Source organism: Danio aesculapii, chromosome 19 (assembly GCF_903798145.1).
Source record: "Danio aesculapii chromosome 19, fDanAes4.1, whole genome shotgun sequence".
In the NCBI taxonomy this organism is placed as follows: Eukaryota; Metazoa; Chordata; class Actinopteri; order Cypriniformes; family Danionidae; genus Danio; species Danio aesculapii.
In genome coordinates, this window is record NC_079453.1 from 46,163,886 (window position 1) to 46,176,544 (window position 12,659).

At 38.6% G+C, this 12,659-nt stretch overlaps 1 protein-coding gene across 3 annotated transcripts in view; it reads right to left on the reverse strand.

Moving 5' to 3' along the window:
• Positions 1-1,716: 1,716 nt before the first annotated feature.
• Positions 1,717-12,659, reverse strand: part of klhl43 (kelch-like family member 43) — a 29,424-nt gene continuing 18,481 nt past the window's right edge. For all 3 annotated transcript variants that reach the window (XM_056479434.1, XM_056479436.1, XM_056479437.1), the window contains exons 4-7: positions 9,725-10,071; positions 7,131-7,430; positions 4,851-5,026; positions 1,717-2,944 (exon numbers count right to left, since the gene is read on the reverse strand). In XM_056479434.1, coding sequence (XP_056335409.1) covers positions 2,185-2,944; positions 4,851-5,026; positions 7,131-7,430; positions 9,725-10,071 — 1,583 coding nt within the window. In that variant the 3' untranslated portion in view covers positions 1,717-2,184. The remainder of the gene's footprint in view (positions 2,945-4,850; positions 5,027-7,130; positions 7,431-9,724; positions 10,072-12,659) is intronic.

Here is a 12,659-nt window from a genome sequence, read left to right on the forward strand (position 1 = left end):
GGTTTGCAGACGAAAGTGAAGCATGGGAGTGGATGGGTGGAGTCACAGACAAAAGTGAATAGTGACCGGGTGGGGAGGTGGGCCCCTAATAGTATATCTAGGGACCCCAATACGGCATGGGCCCAATCGTCCTAACTTTCTCCCCCTAGTGGCGACCCTGGTATTAGTCACAATAAAAAGTAACAGCAATGCAACTAGTTCTTTTTAATAAAGAGAAAGTAACTCAAAAGTAACGTAACGCATTATTTAGGGACGGCACTGGCTGGTACAAAATGACAACATTTTTAGGGTGGGGCGGACGGAGGTGGGGGGAAAAAAAGGGGGGGGGGTGGAGTCACGGACGAAAGTGAAGAGCGGGTGGGCCCCTTATAGTATCACTGGGGGCCCCAAAACGGCATGGCAAGTAACGCAACTAGTTACTTTTACTTAAGAACAAGTAACGCAACACTTTACTCAGGGGCGCACTGGCCGGTATAGTCCCTGTGACAACATTTTGAGAGTGTCGCGGACGAAAGTGGGGAAAAAAAAAAAGGGGGGGGGGGGTGTAGTCACGGACAAAAGTGAAGAGCGGGTGGGCTCCTTATAGTATCTCTGGGGGCCCTAAAACGGCATGGCAAGTAACGCAGCTGGTTACTTTTACTTAAGAAACAGTAACTCAAAAGTAACGCAACGCATTACTCAGGGGCACCGCTGGCCGGTACAGGCCCTGTGACAACATTTTGAGAGTGTCGCAGACGAAGTGGCGCCCCTGGCATTTTGTTACAATAAAAAGTAACAAAGTAACTAGTTACTTTTACTTAAAATAAAGGGTAGCATGGTCCATTTGAGTATTAGTAGACTGTCTGCCTAATATCTCTTGATATGCTCCTTCAACAGACTATAAGTAACTTTGCAAGTACATGTCAACTCACTCTAACCCCAACCTAACAGTCTACTTATCTAATGAGAATTAGTTGGCATGTAGATGCAATGTAACTTAAATTCAACAAACAGACCATTAAAATAAACTGTGACCAAATAAAGTAACGTAATGCATTATTCAGGGGCGCTGCTGGCCGGTACAGGCCCTATGACAACATTTCGTGCGTGTCCGGATGAAAGTGAAGCGTGAGCTGTGTGGGTACTCATGGTGGGCCCCTAATACACTGAAAAAAAATTATTCACAGATGATTCCTTGGATTTACTCAATTTTTTTACGTTAAGTGGTTGTAAACAATTTATTTGGGCTGAATTTAAACAAATTAAGTTGAACATTATTACATTTAATTTGTTTGTTTAAACTCAACACAAATAAATTGTTTGCAACCGTTTTTTCAGTGTAGTATCTCTGGGGCGCCCAAAACGGCATGGGCCCTTAGAATCATCCTAACTTCATTATTCACAATAAAAAGTAACTCAACTAGTTACTTTTACTTAAGAAAAATAACTCAAAAGTAATGTAACGCATTCCTCAGGGGGGTCGGCCTTAGAATCATCCTAACTTTCCCTCAGTAGCGGCGCCCCTGGCATTAATTACAATAAAAAGTAACAAAGTAACGCAACTAGTTACTTTTTGGGGGAGTAATCCAAAATCGTAATGCATTACTTTTAAAGGTAACTTTCCCCAACACTGGTTACTCTTTACTTTCTACTCTCAGTTTCAATTCCAAATTTCTCTTTCTTGTTCTCTCAATTCTGCACTCTTATCAATCCCTCACTTTCCACTCTACACTGTAGTAAAATATCCATAAATGAGCAGTTTTCTTTATTCTGTGATTCATACTTTTATTTCCCCCCATTTATTTATGCTTTTGAATTGCATTATGGGACTTTAATCGTTCTTCCAACAAGCTTTAACCTTCAGAAGTTCGAAAAAATGACTTTTAATAACGTTTTTAATAGTTTAAAGTGATATATCATCTGAGTTGGTGTTGTATATTACGCTACAAACACCTTGTAATAACCCCCCAGTATGTTTTCTGTTATTTTAAAGACTTAATTCTCTATATATGTTATTTCTTACTCGTAATATTATTTCAAAGGACTGAAATGTCATTAAAAGTCATTTTGTTAAACTGTAGAGTTTAATTTTTACATCCCATAATGCAAGTCACAACCATTAATAAACAGAAAACACTGTTATTTAACAGATATTTTACACAGTTTCTCTTCTTCTTTTTGTCTTCTGTATATTTTTATATCTTCTCATGCTGTGTTGTTCTGCAGAGCCAGACTGCTGTGGTCTTCATGGGACGGGGTGTTTCGGTGTCTGCGGGACGTGTGTCTTGGAGGCAAACCCAGAGCGCAGCAGGACACTCCAACAATGGGTTCAGGCAGATCCTCCACTGCTGCCCAGCTGTCGGTGCCAGGATCATACCTCTGCACCGCTGACTTATAACGCTTTTCTGCTTCATTCCATCCACCTAATATATACAGATGACTCCCAATTGGGGACATTCCAGCCGTGCTCACTCCCATTGGCAGATTAGCAGCTCTACTCCACTCCTGGCTCTCCGGAGAAAAAACCTCCATGGTCATCACATCAATACGGACTCCACCCGCTCCCAATTGGCTTCCACCAACAACATACACTTTTCCTGCGAGTAATGCAGAGCAATGCCATCCGCGTGGTGTTTCCAGCTCTCCTTTCTCGCTCCATGCATCTCTATCAATGCTGTATTGGATGACAGAGCGAGAGTAGGCGCAGTTGACGTAGCCGCCGGTCACTAATATATCTCCTGATGGGAGGACCGCGCTGGAATGGCAGCACCTGGGCATGTCCATTGGGGTGCGGAGCTGCCATGTGTTGGTTGAAGGCTGGTAGCTTTCTATGGTGGCTAGGAGGCCGTCGGTGTTGCGGCCGCCAATGGCGTATAGACGCCCATTTGTGGCCACCAAGCTGAAATGGGTACGTCGTTGGCGCATGCTGGTCAGATGCAGCCATGTGTTGAAGCGAGGGTCGTATCTGAGGAAGGAATTGAAATGCTGTTAAAATTTCTATACAGTCTATAATAGTTGTGTTGTATTGGATGTGAAGGGTTCTTCCTTTCTGAGTTTGTGCACCAACATACAGTTGAAGTCAGAATTATTAGCCCTTCTGTATATTTGTTCCCCTCAATTTCTGTTTAACTGAAGGAAGATTTTTTCTAAATGCATTTCTAAACATAATAGTTTTAATAACTCATTTCTAATAACTGATTTCTTTTATCTGTGCCATGATGACAGCACATTATATTTGACTAGATATTGTTTAAGGTGCTAGCATTCAGCTTAAAGTGACATTTAAAGGGTTAACCAGGTTAATTAGGGTAATTAGGCAAGACATTGTATAACAGTGGTTTGTTCTGTAGTCAATCGAGAAAACAAATATAGCTTAAAGGGGCTAATAATATTGACCTTAAAATAGTTTAAATAAATTAAAAGCTTTTATTCTAGCCGAAATAAAACAAATAAGACTTTCTCCAGAAGAAAAAATATTTTTTTAAATACTGTGATACATAATTTGCTCTGTTAAATATCACCTGAGAAATATTTGAAAGAATATTTCACAGGAGGGCTAATAACTTCGACTTTAACTGTATATGGCAACAAAACCTTAATTTCTTAATTTGCACACTATAAAAGAAATTAATGACAAAGTCAAGACAACAAATATTTTGCTTTAAAGAGCCCATAATATGGGTTTTTGAAGTGGAGTGAAATATCCAGCTAAGGCTTAAATCTGTAAGTGTACAGTGTTTAAAATTATTGATTCATCTATAAAAGAGTCGACTCATAGTGCTTCAAACGAGTCGTCTTGATAACGAGTCATTAGGTGTTTCGCGATGACGCAGCTACGAAACACAAGCCTCGCCAGTAGTTTACGCGCGCAAACCAGGGAGATTTGAAACCTGCGGCCCCGCCCACTAACACAGAAAAAACACTAGACACACAGACGCCGCCGGTCGAATGAAGTCACGCTGTGCTCAGATGGATAATATTGACAGTCTCTACCCAAAGATGAGTTGTGAACTGTGAAGAGTCAGTGGTTGAGGTTTATTCACTAGTGTAAGTAAGGTAAGTAAGTAAGTTAGGTGTATTTAATCTGGTTTGGGGAAAGCTCTTCGGCCCAGTTTTGTGTTTAACAGATGTCTAAATCTAGATTTCTTGGTTAAAACAAGATAGACATCTAATAGACATCTATTAGACGTCATGGCTAAAACTAAGCTAAATTAAGGCAGGAAGTGAAAAATTTTAGGCCTATTTTTGGATTATTGTTAGATCTCTATTAGATTTTCACTCAGCTCAAATATAGCCAGGTGGGTTTATCTCAACCAAATTTTGTCCAATGCTAACAAACAATAGATCAATGGAAAACGTATTGACGTAGCTTTCAGGTGATTTATACATATCAGTTAAAATATTGACATGTATGACTGGTTTTGTGGTCCACGTTCACATTTGCCTGCAGGCTTAAGTGTGTTTAATCTGGTTTGGGAGAAAGCTCTTCGGCCCACAATACATTTTTGTGTTTAATAGATGTCTAAACCTAGATTTCTTGGTTATAACAAGACAGACATCTAATAGACATCTATTAGACATCATGGCTAAAACTTGGCTAAATAAAAGCAGTAAGTGAAAATCTATTAGATGTTTAACTATAGCCAACTATAGTCATTCATTCCTCTCTATTTGATGTCTGTTTTTGGATTATTGTTAGATCTCTATTAGATGTTCACTCACAGCTCAAATTCAGCCAAGTTTGTTCAAACCAAGATGTCTAATAAAGGTCCATTAAACAAAAAAAACCTTGCTGTGATAAGTGTGGCCCTGCAGAAACAGGACTGGACTATCTGTTTTACACTGTCTGTTGTTGATGTTATTTGTGATACCTGCTAAGGGTACCAACAGCATGTTTAGCCTGGTTTCGAGCATCGTTTTGATCTTCTCCTCCTGCTACATACAGGAATCCGTCCATCACGGCCACACACTGGTTGAAGCTCTTTGCTGGAAGTTGAGTAAGATGGCGCCATGTAGCCGTTCCTTCTCGAGGATCTCTCCACAGAACCTGCCATTAAAAAACAGGCAAGTTAGCAATCATAAGCAAATCAAATATTTATTTTCCTATAGGAACACTCCACTTTTTTGAAAAAGAGGCTCATTTTACAACTTCCCTGGAGTTAAACAGATATTGACAATTTTTAATCCATTCAGCTGATCTCCAGGTCTGGCGGGAGCAATTTTAGCTTAGCTTAGCATAGATCATTGAATCGGATTAGACCATTAGCATCTTAATTTTTCTATTTGAAGCTTGACCCTTCTGTAGTTACATCATGTGCTAAGACTCACGAAAAATTATTATTTTTTATTCTCTAGACCAATATGGCTAGGAACTATACTCTCATTCTGGTGTATTAATCAATTAACTTTGCCGCTGTGCCATCCATGGCTGAAGCAAGTGAAGTGATATTATGGAGCGTCTAAAAATAGTCCTGAACGGTCTCTCACAAATATCTCTACAGTAGTAAGATTTCAAGGCCCTGCATAATATCATTGCGTGTATATCATACCATGCTACAGCTAATTGTTAATTTAATTAATAACTTAATTGATTATTATGATGGAATCAGAGTATAGTTCCATATCAGCCTAGAAAGTAGCACCTTTTCATTTTCCTTCAGTTTGAGTACACAATAACTACTACTGAGTCGAGCTTTAAATAGCAAAATTATCTAAAACTCTTTGGTCATTTTCGAGGGAGATGCTAATGGTCCAATCTGATTCAATGATCTATGCTAAGCTAAAAGTGCTGTCTCCAGACCCAGATATTGGCAGAATTAATTAAAAAAATGCTAAAACTGTAAGGGGAGTTAAATATTAGAGTAAAGGTGGAGTGTTCTTTTAAATGTAAAGCAGGAAATTCTGTCCTATTCCTGCACTGTACAAAATATCCGTACATTAGCAGTTTTTGTATGTTTTTGTTTTATTTTACCAGTTTATTCATGCTTTTGAATTGGATTATAGAATCATGATCTTTCTTCCAACAACTTTTGACCTTGAAAAATTGGAAAAAGGGGCTTTTATTAACCTTTCTTAATAGTTTAAAGTGATATATCATATGGGTTGGTGTTGTATATTATGATACAAACATTTTGTAATAAACTGACAGTACATTTTTTGTTATATCTCTATATATTATTTCTAATACATTATATTATTTCAAACTACTCAAATATCAATAAAAGTCACTTAGTTAAACTGTAGAGTTGATTTTTCAACAGAGATCAACATCCCATAATGATATTCACAAACAGAAATAAACGTAAAACAATCGTGAATCACAAAACACAGATATTTTTTACAGTGTGGAGAGCCAGCTTCTTGAAGAATTTAGCTCTAATTCTCATCAAACTAAAACCACCTAGCCATGGTGTTCATGAATACTAGAAACATCTTGGCTGCAGTATTGAACCATTATGAAGGTAAACACATCCAGGAGTAGAATGGACATGAATCTGTAAAATGTTTGAAATGCCATCAATAAGAGCAACAAATAATAACTTGACTTCTAGTTGATCGTTTGGAAAAGTGGCAGAAGACCTACTGGAACCCTCATAGACCCAAGATTCTCAAGAAATCAGTCAAGTTTGGTGAAGGAGAAATCATGGTTTGGGGTTCCATTCAGTATGGGGGCCTGTGAGAGATCTGCAGAGTGGATGGCAACATCAACAGCCTGAGGTATCAAGACATTTGTGCTGCCCATTACATTACAAACCACAGGAGAGGGCACATTCTTCAGCAGGACAGCGCTCCTCATACTTCAGCCTCCATATCAAAGCTCCTGAAAGCAAAGAAGGTCAAGGTGCTCCAGGATTGGCCAGCCCATTCACCAGAAATGAACATTATTGAGCATGTCTGAGGTAAGAGAAAGGCATTGAAGATGAATCTAAAGAATCTTGATGAACTCTGGGAGTCCTGCAAGAACGCTTTCTTTGCCATTCCAGATCAAGGCATAATCATATTTTATTGTGGTAAAATAAGCGTAATCTAGAGGCCTTTGCCATTCATATAAGCCACTTCTGATACCAAATGATCAACTAGAAGTCAAGATATTATTTGTTGTTCCTAAAACTTGGATAGGCGACAAGACTTTTGTCAGGTAGTGTATGTACCTCTCGACTTAGGGCACGCTCAGTGAGTGAAGGGCGTCCTCCAATGGTTAGAAGAGCGTTCTGGCTCCCGCGGACTTTGGTGCGGCGTGACTGCAGTGTGTTCTGCTGGTACGGCAGCAAATGGTAGTTCATGGCATCCACCAGAAGACGGTGACACTGGGGATCTAGCATCATACGTGGCACTGGCTGGATCTCGCTAACCAGCTCACTAGCGGGGATGGTCTCAAATCGCACGTGGGACAGCAGTTCTGCAGCGTGCTCCTGCCTCTTAGGGTCAAAGTCTAACCACTTCATTGCAATCTAGGTTCCAAGAAGAGTTAAAGTGAGCGATCCACATTTAGCATCAGTATTCAGTCTACTTTTATAAATAGTGTTCACGCTCTACATGTCTGTACCATTCCAACAGCCCTCTTTTTACAGTATGTGCTGTGTTTGCTGACATATTTAGCTTTTAGGTCATTGTATAAATAGGATTTTCCTAAGCAAGGGTTGGCAAGTTTGGTCCTAGAGAGCCACATGCATGCTGAAGTTCACACTGGTCTTGATGCACATCATATGAATAAAGAAAGCAACGTCTAAGGCATATTAGAAAGATATTAGATATTTTGCTTTTCTGCGAGATATATTTTTTTCAATATTTATTGGTTTTATTTTAGTTTTAGTTTGTTTTGTTTATTTATTTAAATAAATAATTCATCCTATTGAATATATATATATATTTATACATATACACATACACTCACTGGCGTCTTTATTAGGTACACCTGTCCAACTGCTCATTAACGCAAATTTCTAATCAGCCAATCACATGGCAGCAACTCAATGCATTTAGGCATGTATACATGGTCAAGATGATCTGCTGCAGTTCAAACTGAGCATCAGAATGGGAAAGAAAGGGGATTTAGGTGACTTTGAACGTGGCATGATTGTTTGTGCCATCTTCTGATGGCTACTTCCAGCAGGATATTGCACCATGTCATAAAGCGTGAATCATCTCAGACTGGTTTCTTGACCATGACAATAAGTTCACTGTACTCAAATGGCCTCCACAGTCACCAGAGCTCAACCCAATAGAGCACCTTTGGGATGTGGTGGATTGGCATCATGGATGTGCAGCCGACAAATCTGCAGCAACTGCGTGATGCTATCATGTCAATATGGACCAAAATCTCCGAGGAATACTTCCAGTACCGTGTTGAATTTATGCCACGAAGGATTAAGGCAGTTCTGAAGGCAAAAGGGGGTACAACCCGCTACTAGTAAGGTGTACCTAATAAAGTGGCCTGTGAGTCACAAGATGTCTATTTGAGACAAATTAAGGTGAATAGAACAAAAACAGAAAACAATAGAACAAAGATTAAAAAATTTTAAATGAACAGCGCTTCATGGTTTACTGTGAAGTCTAAAAGTTTTGATGTACAGACTTTCATCAATCTAATGTAAAAATAACACTCTATAGTTGGCATTATATAAATTATCAAGCACAGTTAATCTTTGATAAAGTGGCAAACTTTATCCTTTTTTTGTGCCCAAATGGTTTAAATTCACTTTAAATCTTAACTCAAATGAGTTTTTTTAACACACAAAAAAGTAAAAGGTTAACTGTAATAAGCTCACAACCCAATTAGCTTAATTTTCAATTCAGTCTGGGATCATTTATGCCACCTACACTGTAAGAAATGCTGGATTCCTTCATGTGCCAAGACAAATTGTTTAAGTTTACTTAATTTTTTTTACAAATGTAAGTGGACTGAACATAAAGATTTACTCATTTTTAATTATTAAATGTGAACAAACAGCAAAAGTCATTTTTTCAGTGTAATATAGTTTATATGTTTAAGGCTATGCTTAAAAAATAAGAGAATAATTAAACAATAAAAATATTTGTAATATATTCCATGACCTGATCAAAAAATATATATAAAATTCCCTGATTTTCAATGTCTTGAATGGACCTTTTAAAATGTTATGATATTCCAGAAACTCCATGACCCATGGGAACCCTCTACTATACAAGTCTATGGCTGTTTTTTCCATTATTCTTCAGTGTATCATCCTTTGTGTTCAACAGGAAAAAAAAACTTGGTCCCACTTTATGTTAAGTGGTCTTAACTAATATGTATTACATTGAAATTAATAATTTGTTGCAATGTACTTACTGTGTAATCACATGTTTTTACATTGTACTTATGACTGATTAAATACCTGCATGTAATTACATCTATAATTAATTTCTGTAATTACATCTTCAATTACACTGTTGACCGTCCCTTACACTTTAACCCACCCTTAAAACCCTCCACACAACCAAGCCTGTCCCTAACCCGACCCATATCCCACCTCAAGTGTTCTGCAATACATTATAATCACAGTAAGTTCATTTTTTAATGCAAGTACACAGTAATTAAGGACACCTAATAAAAAGTGGGACTGTTTTTTGGAGGATGGGATGAGTAAATGATAACAGAAGTTTCATTTTTGTGTGAACTGTCTCTTTAAGTTTGGATCAAAACTGTGTCTCTACAGGACCAAAGCTGCCTACAACCCCTGTCCTAAGCATTTGTGCTCTGTTTTCCACCTCTCCTTACGCTGACCTGAAAGGTGGAGACCTCTGAGGGAAGAATAAGGTTGTCGTCCTGCAGGAAAGCTGTGATCTGCTCAAAGGTAAGTTGGTTGAATTGGGTTGTTTCAGAAAACTGGGCAAAATTCTCTAAGATGTAACGCCGGGCGGCATCTCGGACAGGCATCAGGCCGTACGCAGCACCGATGTTCCACACGTACACACAGGTGTGTGTGTTCAGCTCGGCCATCAGGAAGTCCATGCACATCTGAAGAAGATGCGGGATCTGCAGAGTGCTTGCTGCAGACACAGTGCAACCAATGGTGTACAGCGACATGTGCACACGGCCCAGGTACGCAAAGGTAATCACGTTGGCAAGTCCTGCGGGACAAATATAACACCAATTATGTTTTATTATAGGTTGCTCCAGGATGATAGCTGCTTAGTGCTGTTATTAGAGCTAGCTTTTTCTTTTTACATTTGACATCTATTGGAAAGTTAAAGCATCTGGAAGTTGTTATTCATGCACTTATTACATCTAAACTGGATTACTTTAACTCTCTTTATTCTGGTCTTTCTGAATCTTCATTGTTATGACTGCAATCTGTTCAGAATGCTGCGTCAGGAATTTTGACTGGTCACTATGAGAGTCCATATTGATCCCTCCATTGGCTTTCTGTGGCATTTAGGATTGATTTTAAAATCCTTTTATTTGTATATAAAGCATCATCTGATTTTTTTATTCTCTAAGTGTGAAGCAGTCTGTATTCTCTAAAAGTATGCAGTAAGCCAGGCTGAAACTGGGTTTGTGTAAGATGAGTAACCCTGCACAGGAGCAACACTATGAGAAGGCTATTCTGAAGAATGACTGATTATGTAGAATAACTGAGTTTGAAAAGCACTGATTATATATGTTAAATACTCATATGAAGCTATATCTGTGAAAGGCATTCAGGAGAGTAACGTATTATCAATGTACTGTAAGGTCCACCCAGTTGGCCCAATGAAGGTGTCTGCTGGTGGATGAAGGTTCACCGCCTGTTCAGTCTTTCCAGTGCACAATGTTGATTTACTTCAAATTTAACTCATATCTGACTCCAATTTGAATATGAGGTGGTTTAGAATATATTTATCTTTCGTTTTAGCTGACTCCAATCATAAAACACTGAGAAGATTATATTATTATATAATTTAGATAAATGTTTGAACCTTTTGTCTTCACTCGTAACTATTACATTTGTTTATTCGGGTGCTCATGTCGCTCAGAGAAATCGCCGCGGCTGATGGCGTCCCTCACGGTCACACTCTTGTCAGTCTTGATTGTTGAACAGAGGTAATTGACTAATACTTTTAGATGGCCGCTTCTATGTTTGCTCATTCTAAAGTATTTTAGATTAGTCCTCCTTAGATGTACACCCTTGAGTAAAGACTATATAATTTCTAATCAGAGGTCAAGGCCATTATTATAAATGTAACCGACTACTGTACTTTATAATCATTTTGGTTTAGCCAAGACCATGGTTTCCCATGTACACTAAATTTAGAATAATATTACTTTCAAACAAGGGTCGGGTACCCTATCGAGGTTAGTCGTGCAACGCCTGGATGGAATTAACCCCCTCTCCACCTAAGTACACTTGAACCAATATAAAGAGTCAGTCAGATCCCTAAAATACAATTAGTGTGCCCAATGCTCCATCTCAACTGGATTTTAGTCCGTCTACTGACCTGACATAGGAAGTGCGGATACAACGTAATCTACTAGAATGAATAATTACAGAGTAAGCTAAATATGTTCAAACATAACAATTTAAGAGTCAGGTAAATGTGTATTATGCTAATTATTCAGTCAATTCATAATCAATACAAGACATCAAATTCACAAAGATAGATCTAAGATCAAAAGATGCATGCCTGATGCATACCTGAGAGCTCCACACTACGGGCTGATCTGGTTACAGAATCGTGCCGAACATTTTGAAACTTTCCCTTAAGTAGTCAATGCAGGAATCTCCTTCAAAGGAGAGGTGTGTGTTGAATAACAAAGGGCATATTTCCCCTATGTATATAGGGAACAAATGGTAATTTGAATAGGAGCCCCCTACGGTAGGTAAAGGCACACCCTTAGCAGTGATTCAAAAGATACCTGAAGTCAGGGCCAGATTAACCAATGGGCATTATGAGCTCAGGCCCAGGGGCCCGTGCGCACTTGGGGCCCCTGCGAGGGGCGGGGTGATTTTGTAGTGTCTTATTAGGCTAAGTGCAAATAGCACACCTCGTTAGAATGAGATAGTTGAGTGATTCCTCCCATCACCGTTTGATTGACAGAGACAACATAACTAAAGAGAGCGGCAAAAGAGAGCGGCAAACAGCAGTGTGTGTAAACATGTTTTGACAAGATCGATCATGAACCCGGTTCGAATCCAGCGTCTGATGAACACGTTTTCTTTTTTCCCCCTGTACATATCAGATTTTGCCTACTCTTCATCATGAGGAAGACAAGTAGGGGTCATTAATAAGTGTGTGTATTATGGCAGACTCAGATTCATAGAACTGAACTGGATTGGAGAGGTGTTATATCCCAATCATGTTCATTATAAGTTTGTAGAAGTTATACATTAAAACACCCTTAAATATAAATTTTAGTACTGCTTCAGTGAATCTGAACAAGTCAATTAAAATCCATTAATTTTCACTAGTTGTATAAGTTGTATTTTTTTTTCAAAGTGTGCTTTAAATGCTTAAATAAGTTAACTCTTTGTAGACTAGAAATATAAGTACTGTATATCATTTATTTTAATATGCGGGCAATACATTGTAGATTAATTTGATTAAAAAATATGATATTAATCTTATTCTTTAATTCAACTATAGAGGTGCGGCCAGGTAGAGAGGCTACAAGACATTGTGCCCAGGGGCCTCTGAACTGTTAATCCGGGCCTGCCTGAACTTATATATCTATTATTTTG